The following is an 18,665-nucleotide window of genomic DNA, read 5'->3' as shown; positions in this document are numbered from 1 at the left end:
AGCAGAAAAGAGTAATTAACAAACTGCGTCAGGGAGTCACTTACACTTCTGTTATAAACGGTAACCATTGTTAGTTTATATGAAACCCTATGAACTGATTGATGGTCTTAGTTTGGGAAAATAGTGCCTAAGCCTGGGTGTGAATATCAAAACATGCTATTGCAAACTGCCAAATGCGTTCATTTACTTATGACTCCCGTCGGCTTTACTCAATAGCTCATATTTGCATGGTTTACAGAGAGCTTTAACACACATTGATTCAAGAATATTCTGAATAGCTCTATGAAATACATAGCATAAGTGATGTTACCTTCATTTAAAAATAAAGAACCTCAAGGTATTAAGAGATTTGCCCAACAACTTAGAGTTAGCAAGGGGTCAAGCCTGGGAATGGTCTGTTTCCGCTACATTGTAGTACCTTACCTCGAGACGGATTACCTTTCTTTAGAATGATCATAATCATAAAAAGCCTTAACAATTGAAATATAAACAAGCCCTTTATTCCAAAATGTGCTAATTATTCTTCTGGGCTGCTGTCCATTAGCATGTGCTTAAGTGGTAGCCATGACATCAGCACTCCTAGGATTTGAGAGCATCTGAGAGGCCTCCTGCCCCTTTGCTGGTGGGTCCCTGCTTGACCGGGAGAGAGAGCGTAAAGACAGATGGATATGAGAAATTGCAGCCCTCCCCAGTCATCTGCAATGCCTGCTATTCTGGGAATTTTGTGAGTAAACATTGCCTAGATACCAGCTGGAAACTCCAGTTACTGTTTGTACATTTCACTGCCCGTCCCAGTGACTGCAAAGTTCTGCCAGCACAGGCTAGTGGACCAATCTTTCCTCACCTCCAACTTATTTGGCAACCTAGAACATTTGGAGGACCTCACTGGAGACAATGGTCAAGGCAACATTGCCAGTCCCACTCTGGTTATTCTTGGCAGCCTGGAGTCATGCAGGGCTGCTACTCTGGGAGCCCAGTGACTGGGATGTTAGGTAACCTTTTCCTATTCATGTATAAATGAGGAAGAGTTACTGACCTGCATCTATCAGTTAGGAGGAGTTTTTTGTTTGTTTGTTTAACGTTGGTACACTTTCCTTGTTAAGTGTCCAAGCTAGCACACAAAGGACTCTTTCTGTGATATGAAGTTCTGGACATAATGTAACATGAGGTGGCATTGGAGGATTGCAAACCTTATTGAATGTTTCTTCTCTGTTGTTTTTTTTTTTCACCTAGATTGAAAACATAGATGCCTGTCTGAATTTCCTGGCAGCTAAGGGAATAAATATACAGGGTCTGTCTGCAGAAGGTGAGTCAGAGTTGTCATTGTTAAAAATCTACTTTATTAATTGGAAATGTATCCTACCCTGACCTCTGTTGAAAATAGAATTAGTACAGGGGCTATTTGTGGACCATCCTACTTTTGATTTTCCTTCAGTAAAGTGGGAGGCACAATGGGAAAATAAGTCAATTTTACTGGGAGTAACTTTTCTTTAAGAACCACAAATATTACCATGAGAATGAAAGCAGCATTAACTACTCAGGAAAGTTGTGGGTTGCTGGCAGAACAGGCCAAGCAGGAAGTAGTGAGCTCATTTGGAGGATCATGGAATCATAGATTTAGAGTTGACATTTGGGCTTGGTGCAACGACATCTTTTTGTTCAACTATGTGTTCACCTGTTGTTTACACATTCTGTTAGTTATGAGATTAGGCACCTACTACAGAATAAATTTAGAACTTTACAACTCCTAGGAAAATGAAGAAATGACCCTCTCTCAACCTTCCCTTCCCATAGAAAAATAGGTACTTTTACTTGGCCTTTTGAAAACGGTGCATGTTATCTTAATGAGATGCAAAATTTTTTTGAATCTTGATTACTTTTTAATTAACCTAAATCAGCTGGCTAATTAGCACATTAGTGTAAGCTAATGGCTCGTAGTTAAGTTAGTTATTAGTTGAGGGATGACTGGCCAGAATTCTCCCCTTCTCTGAACCGGATAGCCATGAAAGCCTTCACTTTCCCTTGTGTTTATACATAGAAGGAGCTGCCAGTTTCTGAAGCTGCCCTAGGCCACTGCCAACTCCCCAAACTCATTATGTCACACCTGCCTCTAGTTTTCACCAAACAGGTCATTTGATTTGGAATTCAGGTGATGATGCCTTTTCCCAGTGAGACTGCCTTCCTGAAGTGATGAGCGTCAGCATCTTCTGGGGATCATAGAGTGGGATAGAAAGGGATCAGTAGATGGAAATAGTTGAATGGAATGTATTGCCGGTAAGTTTGCAAACATGCGAAATCCTGTTGGGGAATACCTACTTCCTTGCTTTTCTATTGTGATGTGTTCAGTGTTCTTCTAGACTGGATAAAGAGTGATGAGACCTAAGCCAGCTGGCATGTGTGGGACATGTGTATGTAAGGCGAAGAGTGGAGGAAATGAAAATTCCCTTTCAGAGTAACGTAGTATTTCCTCCTCCTGAAAGCAGATGTTTTGTTAATGCACGGGGGTAGGAAGGGGAGGTTTGTTGTCAGCATATTTTCTTCAAAGTAATTCAGAGTGATTTATCATTGTCCTGGGTTTGAGGGACTGATTTCAGAGGCAGGAGAGGTGATTCTGTCCTGCCCATTCCCTTACATTTAGCAATAAATGCTCTCTAACTTGAGGGTTATGTGCCAGTGAAAGCAAATCCCAACTTTCCTATCTGAGTGGATTTTATTGCTAAGATGTTATAAAATACAACTGTTTGTAATGTTACTATAGGACCTATAACAGTTAGGCTTTGTGTGTCTACCCCTGCAATGAGTTGCCACCCACACCTCAAGAGAGCAAGCAGCAGAGAATCTTTATCAGCACTCTGATTGGAGTCAGGGTTGTCCTTAGAAAGAGAGTAAGCTTCCTTTCTGACATGTTAGACGTTTAAAAAAGTTGTTCTCTTTTTCTCTCTGTCCTTTATGATTTGGGGAGTGCTGATTAGCCAGAGTCTAAGTGTGTGAGATCATGGATAGTCTTGCGTAATTGTTGATCAATCTTTTCGGTATCTCTCCCTGGCACACATTCAGCACTTAGATATTCTTAGACTCAGATGGCTGTTATCTGCATGGGTTGTTATCTTGCTCATAACCAGTCTAATGATGGCCTTAAAGAGACGTTATTGCTATCTTAGAATGAAGGAGGTTTTGGAAGAGGAGAAGGGAAAAGTAATTGATGGGTAGACTCTGGGCAGTAAGGCTTCTCATAAAAGTTACAAAGAGTTACAAAGACTACTGAAAGTCAAATTAAAAGACGACAAGTGGTTATGTTATACCTCAAAGAAAACTCAACACATAAAGGGGGGGGGGGAATGAAGGTTATAATAGATGATACCTAAATATAAGTGTGGTCGATTACTTTTGCTCATAGGAATCTTATATCTGTGACATTTCTAATCACGAGGAAGGCCACAACTGTCCAATAAAAAAGTTACTTACCAAGAATGACTATGAGACAAATGCTTGCATTTTGCATTTCTGACATGCTCCAAGATCATGTATAATTTAAGTCTGCATGAAGATATTGAGTTAAAAAAATCAACTTTTGAAGTACACACTTGTGAAGGCATGTTTAGGCCAAAATTGGTTTGCAGAATATCTGAAGGTTGGTTTCATCAGTGAACTCCAAGCCTAGCATGAGTCAGTAATGTGACCTGGAAACACATAAAACTACTGGTATCTCAGGCTTTATTAATTGGAATATAGTGTCCTGAAAGTTGAATGTGATGGTCTCATTGCCCTGGAAATATCACATCTGCTTTATTGGGTTCAGTTCTGGGCATCATGTGGTAAGAAAGGGATTGACAAGCTAAAACCCAATTCAGTTCAGTAAGCATTTATTAGGATCCTATTACATAGGTGTTACAAGCATGGAGAAGGGTTCATGTTGAACTGATTTTTTTTTGAAGGGAAGAGAATAGACTCTATGAACTCTACATCAGTGAGCTTTGCTCCTGACAAAATTCTAGAACATGTTATCAAAGGGTGGCTAATAAGCAACTACAAAAAAAATGGTGGTCATGAAGAAACCAACATGACTTCATTAAGAGCAAAGAATTCATCCTAGAAGCAAAGGATTTCAGAGATGGAAGAGGCTATAGTGACCATCTAGTGGATGTTTTTCTTTTACTTGAATCGAGACTAAGTTTGCCTCTTTGAAAATTTGTAATATTTCTCCTAGTTCCAACCTTGGGTGCCAAACACCAATCTGTTCCTTCTTTCATTAAATAGCCCTTAAGGTTCTTGAAGGAAATTGTCATGTCCCATCCCTCCCCTGCCCCCCCCCCCCCCATCTTTCCTTTTTTGTTTATTTGTTTTTTGGCTGATCCTCCTATAATGTGATCTTGAGGCATTTCACCATCCCAGTAGCTCTTTCCCTGGACACTTTATCGACATTCTTCTGAAAAGGTGACATGCAGAACTAAGTGTATGATATTCCTGATGTGGTCTGATCTGGACAGAGGAAAGTCAAACTGTTACTCCTTTATTTATGGAAGTTATGCCTTATAAAAGAGCCCACAATAACATTAAATATCTTGGCTGCTGATTCACCATAGTGATTCATTCTGAGCTTGTGGTGTACTATGACTCTCAGCTCTTCTTTTTTTTTTTTTTTTTTCAGATGAGCTGCTGCTAGGTCTTCTCAGAGCAACCTTTCTTTTTTTTCTTTCAATAGACTTCCTAGGTGGATAGATCAGGGAAATGCTGAAGATATCATTTGTCTAGATTTTAATATAATATTTCACACACACACACACACACACACACACACACACACACACACACACACACACAGTTGGACCCTGAGCAAGTCATTTAACCCTCTTTGTTTCACTTTCCTCACCTGTGAAATGAACTAGAGAAGGAAATAACAAACCACTCCAGTATCTTTGCCCAGAAAACTCTAAACTGTGTCACAAAGAGTTGAACATAACTGAAAGACAACTGAACTACAAAAACAAGAGGTAAAGCAACATGAGGGAATACAACTAGCTAGATTGAAGCATGGTTGAACAGTCAAGGCCAATGAGTAATATTTAATGATTCAGTCAATTTGGAAGATGGTTCATTGTAGAATACTCCCGGTTATCTGTGCTTGACCTTTTGCTGTTTAACATTTTTATCACTGATTGGATAAAAGCATGAACACCATACTTATCATATTTTCACACAATACAAAGCTAGAAGGGATAGCTAATATGTATAACAATCAGAATCTAAAAAGATCTTGATATGCTAGAATATTGTTACAACTCTAAGACGAGATTTTGTAAGGATAAATATGAAATCTTTAGCTTGGGTTAAAAAAATGAAACTCCCAAGTATAGGATGGATGAGCTTCATCTAGACAGTAGTTTACCTGAAAAAAATATGTACTTTGTGAGGACTGCAACCTAAACATGAGTAGCGATTGTGATAATGGTGACCAGAATAGCTAATTTGATGACGTTAAGAAGCCCAGTGTCTAAGACTTGGGACATGATAGTCCTATTGATAGACCATATTTGGAGTAGTATGTTCAGTTCTATTATTATTGAAGTTTATTTACATATACTTTACATGTAACTATCATAAGCTCCTTTTGGGTAAGAATTGTTTCATTCTTTTAATTTGTATCCCCAGTGCCTAACATAATGCATGGCACATAGTAGGAGCTTGTTAAATGCTTGTTGATTGACTCTTCCTTTTTAGGAATGATATAACTAAGCTGAAGAGGGATTGGGATGGTGAAAGTCCTCAAAAGCATTCAGTCTGAGGATTCCTTGAAGTTTGAATGTTTAACCTAAAGCAGACAGCTGCCCTCAATCATTGGAGAGTCACCATGTGGACATGGGATTAGTCTTATTTGACTTCATGCCCCAGAAGGCAGAACCAGAATCAATGGGTCAGCATGATAGAGACTGATGTAGCCTTGATATAAGGAAAGACTTTCTAATAATTAGATCCATCCAAAAGTGTAATGGACTGGGAGTTAAGAAATTTCCCCTTACTAGAGGTCTTCATATAGAGGCTAGAAGAATATTTATCAGAAAAATTGTATAATTTGTCCTAGGTGTCAGGTAAGGGATGGTCTGCATAAGGGAAACAAGTGTAAGCAATGCATAGAAAACTGAAGAGAAGCAGATTTCATCCTGTCATAAAGAGGAACCTCCTACCACTTGAAACTGTCCAAAAGTGGGATAAGATGAGCTGGGAGGTGCCAGATTCCCCATCATTTTTCTATTGAAAAACCACATGTTGGGGATATTGTAAAAGGTATCCTTCTTTAACTTTTGTGACCTTTAAAGACTTTCCCATTTTGGACATTTTGGGAGATTGCAGTCTGTTTAGGATCACAGAGCTAGCAAGGAGCAGTCAGGATTTGAATCCAGGACTTCCTTCCAGGTCTAAATCTAGAACCTTCCCAAGATTTTTCTACACTGGATTGTGGCCTTTGGGACACATGGGGGGTGGGGATGATTTACATTCTTGCAGTGTACTTTTTTCCTTACATTTCTTGTCATCCCTGTAGAAATAAAAGAAGAGTTACTGATCTTTGTGGGTTTTTAAAAATACATATTTTTTAGGGATAGCCAGATTGTGCTGTGGATGGAACACTGGGCCAAGAGTCAGGAAGACTCCTCCTAAATTTAAATCTGGTCTCAAAGGCTTCCTAGCTGTGTTTGACCCTGGGCAAGTCACTTAACCCTGTTTGCCTCAGTTTCCTCATCTGTAAAATGAGCTGGAGAAGGAAATGACAAATCACTCCAGTATCTCTGCCAAGAAAACCCCAGATGGGGTCACAGAGAGCTGGACATGACTGCACAACAACAACAACAAGAATGTAATTTATTCTGTTTCATTGGTTTTATTCTGATTGGGAAGTTTATTTTTTCTCCTATCTTTCATTTGAGATGAAACTAACAGATCAGCTTTTAGAAACTCCCAAAGATACACACCCCTCCACCCGTTCCCAGGGACTAAAAATGCTAGGGAGATAAGTGTGTTTACATCTTGTCTTGGAAGCATTTTAAATGACTTGAGGTCATGTGTCAACTTGTCTTTTAGGGCACCTAGCCATTGTTCCAGGACCCAAATAACACAGCTCAGGGAGTACTAGCGATAGATATAGACCATGGAGCTAGATGGATTCCATTTATGAGATCAATGTGTGGTCACTTCTGTGCTGTGGTGGCAGAAACACTGGCTTGGGAGTCAAGGGCACTGACCCTTTAGGCAAGTTGTTTAATCTCCCTGATTACCTCATGTAAAATGAGGAGGTTGAATTGCTTAGCCTCTCAAGCTATTATCCTTTGACTCTCCTCTTTCAATAAAACCATCAAAGAACAGAAGTACTAGGGGCAAGAAGGTCAACTCCTTACAAAATATGAACTTCTACACCTACGTGGTGGCCCAAAAGTTTTAGTGTGGTTTTAAACTTTTGGGCCACTCCATCCTATGTCTACTGCATTATTCTGATCTGTCAATCGGGGCAACTTCTCAGAAAAAAAAAAGGAAATGAGGTTAGTCTGGGGAGCCAGGCCTAGGGTAATCCCATTCTGTCTCTCCAAAATCCATCCCAGTTTGAACATTATTCTTTATAGGATCTACATAGATTACAACCAATCAACAAGGAAGACAGGACCCAAAGGAACTGTAGTGAAGTATAAATTGTGATGGAAACCATTATATGAGAGATAATAAATAATGTAGTAGCAAGAACTTTTAATCTAGAATCAGAGTATCTGTGTTTATATCTTGGGTCTTCACTTTGGTAGATATATCATTTTGGGCAAGTGATTGAGTTTTCCTGGCCCATGTTTTCTTTATTTAGAAAATCTCCTAAGATCTTCTCAAGATCTAAATCTATGACCCTAACAGCCTATGATCTACTAAATTGGTCTGCTGCTCACTAGTTGTGTAACCTTGGAAAGTCATTTCCCTTGCTTTCAATTTCAGCAGGTGAGGAGGGTTGGCAGTGTAGTGCAGGTTAAACAATTTAAGGTCTGGGGACCAGAATTCAAATCGTGACTCTTTCACTTACTATCTACCAATGTGATGCTGGGCTGTCATTTGAACCTCTCTGGGCCTCCGTTCCTTATCTGTAAAAGGAGGCAGCTGGATTTAACAATTTCCTAGATTTCTTCTAATTCTAAATCTTTGAAATTCACCTATGGGTCTAAAATTATTTGAATGTAAGAATAATGATCAGGAAAACATTGTGGCTTGCCTTTTTTTTTTTGAGATTGCTTGTAGAGTTGGCTGACAATCTTTATGGCACATTCACAAACATAGTCTGAAAATGTAAGAAGAATTGAACACATTATTTTGGAAAATCTGAGAGAAGTCATGACATAATTTCTCTTTAGCTCTTGCTTCTCTGTCCTAAAAAAGCCACTGCCACTACTGAGTTTTAGAATAGGGATGGGAATATGATTTCTTTGCTGTAGAGAACTCTCAGTACTTTACCAGGAATTTGTAGTCTTAGAAAGCCGTAATTGTCTTCCCTTTTTCCTACCGTCAGCAACTGAAAGCATTATCTCTGTCCTCCACATTTTCTAGAGCATTTGGTCTGGATATCTCCTGTGCCCCCTCCCCCCCCCCGAATTGGTCTTTTTATATATTTAAATTATATATAATTTTATATTATAATTATATATTTATATATATTTTACTCTACATGTTTGCTGCACTCTACCTCAAGGAGAATGTAAGTTCTTTCAAGGCAGAGGTATATTTTTGTAGTACAGTATACTATAAATAGTAGGTTCTTAATAGTGGCTTGTTGAATGACTGACTGAATAAATTGTGTCCCAGGTCCATAGTATAGTGCCTTGAACATAGTAGATACCAAATGTTGGGTGAGTGAAGCCCAATACCACCCACCCCATGTTAGTCTTGACCCAATACATTTTGGAGCATACCATACCACAATTAAGTATCTTTAGTACCTATCTAATGGCCAAACATCTGGTGATAAGCCTTTCTGAAGTGAGCCAGGCAGGTTCTCCAATGATAGTAACTTGGTTTATAACTGGTCCATTTTCAAAGTCTTTCAAGTATAGAGGACCTGCTGGAACATGTTGTTCTTGAAGAATCCAAGGTCAGGGCCCAGCCACAGTGAAGCATTAAAGCAGAATCCTGTGATGCTCAAGAAATGTTTGCCTCCTAGTTATAAAATTCTGTTCATTGTGAGTAGGGGTTGTTTCATTCTTTGTACTTAAATCCTCAGCACCTAGAACAGTGTCCAGCACATAGTAGGTGCTTAATATCTATTGATTGACTGATTGATTCTGCTCTCCTCTTACTTTCTACTTTATAAAAGGAGAAAACAAGGGGGGAAAAACCACTGGCTATATCCTAAAACAACTAAAAGATATGAAGTTATATATGTAATATATATGTATGTAGAATATATGTAAGGGAAAATGTCAGCTCTAAAGAGTGGACCAACTAGAATAGATATGACATATCTTTAGAATGGTAGAGCTGGAAAGCACCTTAGAGATGGTGTTTGTTTTGTAGTTGAGGAAACTTGGGCCCCAAAGGGCAAATGACTTGCCTTATGTAGAATTAGCAGATTAAGAAATCATCAAATACCAAAAGAAGGAGAATATAGGATCATGGATCTAGAACTGGAAGGTTCTAGTCACCTAGTGTAGTCCCTTTATTTTCTAAGAAACATAGGCCTGAACACATTAAGTGATATACCCAAGGTTAATCAGATAGCAATTAATCAATAGGTATTTACAAGTGGTTAATATTTCCCAGGAACAGGGTTTAATAGCTGGGAAATACGAAAGAAATAAAGAAAAAGCAACATCCTGAAAACAGTCTCTATGTTCCAGAAGTCTGCATTCTAATGGAGGAGACAACTTATGAATAAATAGAAAAGGAGAATGATGGCAGAAATGAAGACTCCAATGACTGGAGGAACCAGGAAGACTTGGCATTTTAGCTGATTCTTGAGCAAAGTGAGGGATAAAAAAAGACGGAGATGGGAAGGGAAAGCATTTCAGGCACAGTCAGGTCCTGTAACTCAGTGAGTGTCTATCTCAAATAGAAGTGGATCCTTGTGGGCCGGTTATTGACTTAGTCACAAATTAATATTATCTGTGCTTTGTTATGTTTTTACTTATTTTATTAAATATTTCCCAGTTACATTTTAATCTAGTTTGGGCTGTATGCATCCAAGTTTGACCCCTTTGTCCTAACCCCGAGTCCAATGCCCTTTTGCATTTACCAAGCTCTGTCACCCATTTGAATCAGAAGCTGACTGCACTCATCTGGAGGTACAGTCTAACAACAATCATAGCTAGCGTTGATTCGGCACTTTTAACATCTGTAAAACATTTACAAATATGATCTCGATATCGTCATCACTAACATTTATTTTATTATGTGCCAGGCACTATGTTAAGCATTTTACAGTTATAATCTTATTTGAATCCTAGGGGAAGGGGGCAGGTACTAGTATTATCCTCATTTTACAGATGAGGAAACTGAGGCAAAGATTAACGTGACTTTCCCAGGGTCACACTGCTCATTCATGTCTCAGGTAGGATTTGAACTCAACACTCTATCCACTATGCCCTAGCTAATTATCTACTTCTTCCTTCTGACCATTTGGTTTTTCCCAATGGAGAAGGAAGCAAAGGCTTGGGGGTTGGAGCTCTGCCCCTTGTCCCTTGTCCTGGATACTGTTTCCCATGTCCTATGGGTTCTAGGTCAAAAATCAGAGCATTATGTGAACAGTTGCCCAAAATTGAGGTCTCAACTTTCATAGCATTTGTTAATCTCAACTGGAACATTCAGCCTTTCCAGAAAATTCAAAATACCATGTCTCTAATGAAAACAGTAAAGCCGGGAAGGGGAGAGTTAAGCAGTGTAACATTCAGGTGACTAAACAATTAACAGGCCGTATATCCTTAAGGAGGGAATTTGCTCCTGTGTATTGTCTCCTTTCCCACACTCCCCATCCCTTTCCCCAGCCCCAACCTCCAGCACCTTTAAGAGAATTGGAGTCAAGAAAACTGCAACAGGAAGTAATCCAGACTGTCTTAATCAGCAAATCACATCAGGGTTTGAGTACAATGGCAAACTGCCACTCCTTTCTTTAATGAATAAATGAGCAAGAAGAGGGGCCTGTTGTAAACATATGGCTTGCTCTTTAAAGGAGTTCATTCATAGATTTATCCCTATCACCACCCCCACCCCACTCACTTCTTGGGGAAAGATGCACACTGTTCTTTAGGCAGAGTTCCCTGCTCACTAGGACTGGGGATGCGTTTCCTTACCTTTTATCTCCCTTTGGGGAGGGAAAAGTTTTCTGCGGCTTATTTTTCTTTCCTCCCCTAGATACCCCCCAGGTAGCAGGCTTCTACTAGGTTGGAACTGAAAGGAATTTGTCCTCCTCTTTTCCTAGGAACCCCATTCCTGGTCTGTTCTTCCTGTTGGGTGGCCCAGCCCCAATGGGTTAGCTTTCCAGGGTCAGGTGCAAGACCCATCTATCAGATGTCTGGCTTTAACTGAGAGGGAATTGCATATGGAACAAAAATCACTTGCTTTCATTTGCCTCTGTCTGTTAACAAATATTTTATTCCTGTTCTGTTTCTTGTTATGAGCAGCTTGAGGGAGATGGAATTTATCATCTGAAAATAAATCCATTGTGCTGGGAGATTCTTTTTTTCCTTTTTTCTTGTATCTTCTTCCCTTGTTCCTCTTTTAGAAATATAGAAAAGAGATTAGTTTTAGACCAGCTCCTAAGAAAACACTGGATGTAAGAGAATCATTTTCTTAGAACAAAATATTCCTTAAACAGCTCCCAGTTCAAACTGTATGGGACTTGAGTTTGAGTTTACCTTAGATTCTTGCTACTTCTGTGAACTTGAGGAACTCACTTGGGCCTCAGTTTCACCATTTCTTAAAAGAATGAATTAGACTAGATGACTTCTATGTTCCTATAATCTAAAGTGAGGAAGATGCAGTGGAGTCAAGATGGTGGAATAGAGGCAGGGACTTACGTGTACTCTCCCCCAAGCCCCTCCAAATACTTTTAAATAATGACTAAACAAATTCTAGAGTGGTAGAACCCACAAAAAAATAGAGTGAAACAAGTTTACAGTCTAAGATAACTTAGAAAACTGGTAGGAAAGGTCTGTTGCACCAGGGTGAGAGAGGAGTACAGTCCAGCACAAGTTGCACCAGGGCAGCCTAGGCTCCAGCAAACCAGAAGCAGGCCTTGGAGTGACTATGAAGGTGGCAATTTCCATACCTCTCAGCTCACTGAGGGTATGGGGATCAGACAGTGGATCAGAAGGGGATTTATAGGGATCCCTTTGCTGGCACCAGGGGCTAGATTCTGTTGCATTGCCTATACTCAGATCTGGGTCACAGTCTTGGGTCTTAGTTCCACTGCAAAGAGGAGTAGTACCACAGTAGAGCTTTTGGTTAAAGGGAAGCAGGGACCCTGGTCACAGTTCCAGGGTTGAAAAGAATGCTTGTGGTCACTTGCAGACCAGAGCACAGTGCAAGAGAGTAGTAAACACACCTTTTCCTAGAGCATATCACCTTGAAAGAACCAAAAACTTATAGGTTCCCAAAATTACTTCTGAAAAGAGCTACACAATAAAAACCCTGACGCTTGAGATAGCGCTCCCTCCACTTCGGAAACAGAGACCCATTTTAGCATAGAGTTAAAAGTCAAGAAATAGGCTGTAAAATTAGCAAACAACAGAAGAAAAAAATTCTGACTATAGAAAATTACTATGGTGACAAGGAAGATCAAAAGACACACTCAGAAGAAGGCAACAAAGTCAAAATTCCTGCATCCAAAGTCTCAAAGAAAAATATGAATTGGTCTCAGGCCATGGAAGAGCTCAAAAAGGATTTTAAAAATCAAATAAGAGAGGTGGAGGAAAAATTGGGAAAAGAAATGAGAGTGATACCAGAAAATCATTTTAAAAAACATTAAAAAAAAAAACAAAACCCAGTCAACAGCTTGGTAAAGGAGACACAAAAAATACTGAAGAATATAATACCTTAAAAAAAGACTAGGCCAAATGGTAAAAGAAGCACAATTCTTGAAAAGCAAAATTGACAAAATTGAAAAAAAGAGGCACAAAAATTCACTGAAGAAACAGCTCCTTAAAAAGTAGAATTGGTCAAATGGAAAAGGAGGTACACAAGCTCACTGAAGAAAATAATTCCTTAAAAGTTAGAGTTGGACAAATGGAAGCTAATGCCTTTATGAGATATCAAGAAACAGTCAAACAAAATCTAAAGAATGGGAAAAAATAGTCTTCTGAATGTGAAACATATCATTGGAAAAACAGTTGATCTGGAAAATAGGTCCAAGAGAGATGAATTAAGAATTATTGGACAACTTGAAATTCATAATCAAATAAAGAGCCTAGACATCATCTTTCAAGAAATTATCAAAGAAGATTTGCTGATATTCTAGAGCTAGAAGATGAAATAGGAATTGAAAGAATCCACCAATCACTTCCTGAAAGAGATCCCAGAATAAAAACTCCCAGGAAAATTATAGTCAGATTCCAGACCTCTCAGATCAAAGAGAAAATGCTCCAAGCAGCCAAAAACAAATAGTTCAAATATTGTGGATCCACAGTCAGCATAACCCAAGATTTAGCAGCTTCTACATTAAAGTATTGGAGGGCTTAGAATATGATATTCCAGAGCGTGAAGGAGCTAGAATTACAACCAAGAATCACCTCACAAAACTGAGTATAATCTCTCAGGAGAAAAATAGATATTCAGTGAAATAGAAGACTTTCAACTATTCCTGATGAAAAGATCAACTTTGAATAGAAAATTTGGCTTTCAAATACAGGACTCAAGAGAAGCATAAAAAGGCAAACAGGAAAGAGAAATCATAAGGGACTTAATAAGGTTAAACTATTTACTTTCCTACATGGAAAAATAACACCTAACTCATAAGAATTTTCTCATTATTAAAACAATTAGAAAGGGTATACATAAACAGAAGGCAGAGGTGTCTGCTTGTGATGGTAAGATTAACAAAATAAAATTAAGAAATGAGAAAGAAGAATGCACTGGAAGAAGGCTAAAGGGAGAAGTAGAATGGGATAGTGGGATAAATTATCTGACATAAAAGAGACCTGAAAGAGATTTCACAGTGGAGAGTAAAATGGGAGAACCAGAGCGGGGGGCATATAAACCTTATTCTAATCATAACTAACTCAAAGAGGGAGTAATATACAAACTCAGTTTGGTGTAAAAATCTATCTTATACAGGAAAGTAGGAAGGGAAAGGCATAAGAGAAGTGGGGGTGGGAGGAAGTGATAGAAGGTAAGGAAGACTGGGGGAAGTAAAAATCAGAATCAAAACGCTTTTGAGAATGAACAGGATAAAAGGAGAAAGAGAATAGCATAAACAGTGGCAAATAAGGTGGAGGGAAAAAAATACGGTACTATGAAAAAAATTATTTTGAGTTTCTCTGATAAAGACTTCATTTCTCAAACATACAGAAAACTGAGTCAAATTTTAGGAAAAAGAGCCATTACCCAGTTGATAAATGGTCAAAGGATATGAACAGGTAGTTTTCAGACAAAGTAATCAAGGTATCTATAGTCATATAAAATATGCTCTAAATTATTATTGATGAGAGAAATTCAAATTAAAATAACTCTGAGCTGCTACCTCATACCTGACAGAAAAGGAAAATGACACAAATTGGAGGGGATATGGGAAAATTAAAACACTAATGTACTATTGGCGAAGTTGTATACTAATCCAACCATTCTGGAGAGCAATTTGGAACTGTGCCCAAAGGGCTATAAAACCATGCATACCCTTTGACCAAACAATACCACTGCTACATCTATATCCCAAAGAGATAAAAAAATAAAAAAGAAAAGGATCTATCTGTAAAAAAATATTTATAGCAGTTCTTTTAGTGGTGACAAAGAACTGAAAATTGTGGAGGTGCCCATCAATTGGGGAATGACTGGACAAGTTATGTCACATGATTATGATGGAATACTATTGTACCATAAAACATACTGAGGGGGATAGTTTAAGAAAAGCATTGCAAGATCCATATGAACTGATTCACAGTGAAGTAAAAAGAACCAGATCATTGTGTTCAGTAACAACGTTATAATGATGATCCAATGTGAAAGCCTTGCCTACTCTGATCAATATAGGGAACCAAGACAATTCCAAAGGATTCATAATGAAAAAATTCAGTCCACCACCAGAGAGTGAGCAGATGAACTCTGAGTGCAAATTGAAATATGATTTTCTTGTGATTATTGGGCAGGAACAGGACAAGAATCATTATAATTATTTGGGTTATGCATTGTATCTTCTCCTTTATCTTGTGATTTCGCTGTCTAAGGAACTCCCTCTACCAATGGAGACTGGCACCTTCCCTGTAACTTATAGTTTGGGGGAGTTGCCTAGGCACTGAGAGGTTAAGTGATTTATTAAAAGTCTTACAGCTGGTATGTGTCAGAGATGGGGCTTGAACCCAAGCCTTCCTGCCTCAGAAACCTACTCTCTACCAATGGTACCATGTTGCCTCTCTAGGGACTAGACCTATTCCCACTAGCATTGGGAATGCCAAGGAGGAAGCTCCCTCTACCAATGGAGGCTGGCACCTTCCCTGTAACTAATGGTCTAGTGGTCTAGGGTCATATGGCAGGTATATGTCGGAGGTGGCATTGAGGACTTCTCTCTATCCACCATGCTAGGGCTGCTACTTGGGAGGAGGGTGTGTGGAAAGGGGTAGGGGGAGAGGAACCAATAGCTCAACCCCCCCAAAAACAGAAAGCAGAAGATGGAGACCTCCATAGAAATGAATAAGTTGGCTCAGTGATTGCAGACGTCACCCCCATTGGGTTGGTCACTTCGCTTCTTTCACAAATGTGATGCTTGAGTTTTTTGTCCTCTAACAGGAACTGTCTAGTAACAGTCTGCCAGCCCCAGGTTGGAACTTGCCTTTTATCTCTAATGTATCCACTACAGAGGAAAAAAATAATAATTTCTTTGTGGTTAAAGCTCAGTTTTAAGCAACTGTGATACCAATTAAGTTTTCAGGAAGTCTGCCTTATCCTGGAGGAATGCAATTCCAGTTGCGGGCTGAAAGGGACCATCACTGGTTTAGAGGAGAGGAATGAGACCCAAGGGAAAGATGCCCTTCTGACAAGCTGTTTTTTATTATCTTTCAGAAATCCGGAATGGAAACCTGAAGGCCATTTTAGGCCTTTTTTTCAGCCTATCCAGATACAAGCAACAGCAGCAGCAACCCCAGAAACAGCATCACTCATCTCAGCCAGTCCCCACCACAGTGGTATCCCAGCTGCCCACATCTCCCTACCAGGGTCAAGTCGGGGCACCGCAGCCTCAGCAACAGGGGCTGGCTACCCCCCAAACCCAGTGCCAGCAGCACCCACCAGCTCCACATCAGCAGTCGAAAGCACAGCCAGAAATGCAATCCAGGTGGGGTTTCCTTTTTTTTTTTTTTTTTTTTTAAAGCACAGCTCTCTTCATTTCTGAGCTTCTATCATGGAATGTGTTCTTTCTCTAAAGATCTTCAGTGATAGTGGCTCCTGGTAGCCTGTGAGAGATGTCTTCAGCGTAGAAGTAGATAGAACAAGCCAGTCTTCTGTGAATTGATGGAACTGCTCATTGGTTTGGGTGTCAGCAGTCAAAAGTAATTAACTAGTTCACCTAAAATTCTGTGTCTATCAAATTCATACCAGCCTGTAATAAAATGTCCCTTATCATAGACTTCAGAGACCTCTTACATTTCTCTTTTACATATATTAGGGTATCATGATGGCAAGTGGGAGGTGGAAACAAAAACTTTCCTTTGGGAAGACAGCTAAGGGAGAGTTTTAGATTTCATGAGCAGAAATTCTAAATTGGAATTTTATCTCTGCCACTTACCAGCTACATGGCCTTGGTCAAGAGAGTCAACTTTTCTTAACCTCCCTTTGCTCATTTGTGAAATGGGGATAATCATGCCTCTACATCCTATCTCCGGGGCTGTTAGGATTTAGAGTCAGTCCAATGCCTTCATTTAATAGAGGAGGAAATAGAGGCCCAGGGAGGGCAAGTTACTTACATAAAGTCACATGGGTAGTAAGTGGCAGAGTCGGGGTTTGAACCCAGATCTCTCTGAGGGAGAGATTCTGACTCTTTCCTAAACTAAACCACATGACCACTCAACTGTCTTTGCACCTGGTAACTTCTGCCTGTTTGTGAGGATCAAAGAAGGCACTGTGTGTAAAGCATTTTATAAAATACTATTGTTATTATTACTGCTTTTATATCTACCTTGATTATATATATAATTTTATATACATGTATATATATTTATAGAGAAATATAAAATATATAATCTATAATAATATATAATATAACGGGTAGAGAGGTAGCGCAGTGGATAGAGCACTAGGCTTAGAATCATGGAGACTCATCTTCATTTCAAATCTGTCCTCAGATACTTGTTAGTTGTGTGACCCTGGGCAAGTCACTTAACCTTCTTTGCCTCAGTTTCTCATCAGTAAAATGGGCTGGAGAAGGAAATGACAAACACTCCAGCATCTTTGCTAAGAAAACCCCAAATGGGGTCACAAACAGTAAAACATGATTGAAACATCCAAACAACAACAATATATTATAATAATATAATAGGTAATAAATATAAATAGTGATCACATTATATATAATGCAGTCACAAGTTATATATAAGTTGCATATTTAGAGTTATATATGCAAACGTCTACATTAAATATGACACATATATGGTACACACACATACATGGTATATCTCAGAAGGGCCACAGGTAATATGGTAAGAGGAAAGATTCCTTGTTGCTTAGTCAGAATCTAAAACAATCTACACAGGGATTAAGGTCAGAGCTGCCATATTGGATAGGAGTCCTAGATTCTCCATCTCATGTCTCTCTAAAGATGAGAACACCAAAAGACCATTGATATGACTTTCTTCTCTGACTGTAATCTAAAAGCAGGGGCCATGTCCTCCAACATCCTTGCTTTCTTCACAAGCCTGTAGTAAAGAATACATCGTCTATAAGATCATTTGAATTTTGCTTTCAAGTTATTTATATTCTCTTTCTCAGATACCCCTTGGAGGTTAGCACATTATGTAAGTTTCTAGCTTTTCATATGGATTATACAAAAAGAGAGAAAGCCAGGGAAGCTTTTTATGAAAACTCATCAGAATAACCCGTCCGAATCCTCCTGACATCAGTATGCCATTTCACAGTTAGTGTTCTACATGAGGTGTTGTCATATTCCAGCTCTTCTCGTGACCCATGCATCAGACGTGTACTTTTGTAGTGGTTTCTCATTTTGTTTTCTTTTTAAAGCCATATGCCATTTCAATAATTAGATTGTGGCATCATGAGTATTTTTTTTAGGGTCTATAACATAAGGGCAAATCCCCAGGGCTTTTCTATTCTTTGACTATATCTGCACATAACTAGATATCAGATTTAGTCACAAGTTTCTTGTTTGTTTGGGTTTTTTTTCCAGTTGTTTGACATCCCTAGATACTTCTTGTATTTGAGAAAGACTAAGAATATTGTTTTAAGTTATTTTTAGGGCAGCAAAGCTAAGTTCAAGTTATTTTAAATTTACCCTT

At 39.0% G+C, this 18,665-nt stretch overlaps 1 protein-coding gene across 5 annotated transcripts in view; it reads left to right on the top strand.

Annotated features, from left to right (window-relative positions):
• Positions 1-18,665, top strand: part of NAV2 (neuron navigator 2) — a 446,141-nt gene that overhangs the window by 156,430 nt on the left and 271,046 nt on the right. For all 5 annotated transcript variants that reach the window (XM_072619354.1, XM_072619352.1, XM_072619351.1 and 2 more), the window contains exons 4-5: positions 1,234-1,306; positions 16,222-16,492. In XM_072619354.1, coding sequence (XP_072475455.1) covers positions 1,234-1,306; positions 16,222-16,492 — 344 coding nt within the window. The remainder of the gene's footprint in view (positions 1-1,233; positions 1,307-16,221; positions 16,493-18,665) is intronic.

Source organism: Notamacropus eugenii, chromosome 6, assembly GCF_028372415.1.
Source record: "Notamacropus eugenii isolate mMacEug1 chromosome 6, mMacEug1.pri_v2, whole genome shotgun sequence".
NCBI classification, from domain to species: Eukaryota; Metazoa; Chordata; class Mammalia; order Diprotodontia; family Macropodidae; genus Notamacropus; species Notamacropus eugenii.
Note: the sequence above shows the minus strand (reverse complement) of the source record. Positions and strands in the feature narration are given on the sequence as shown.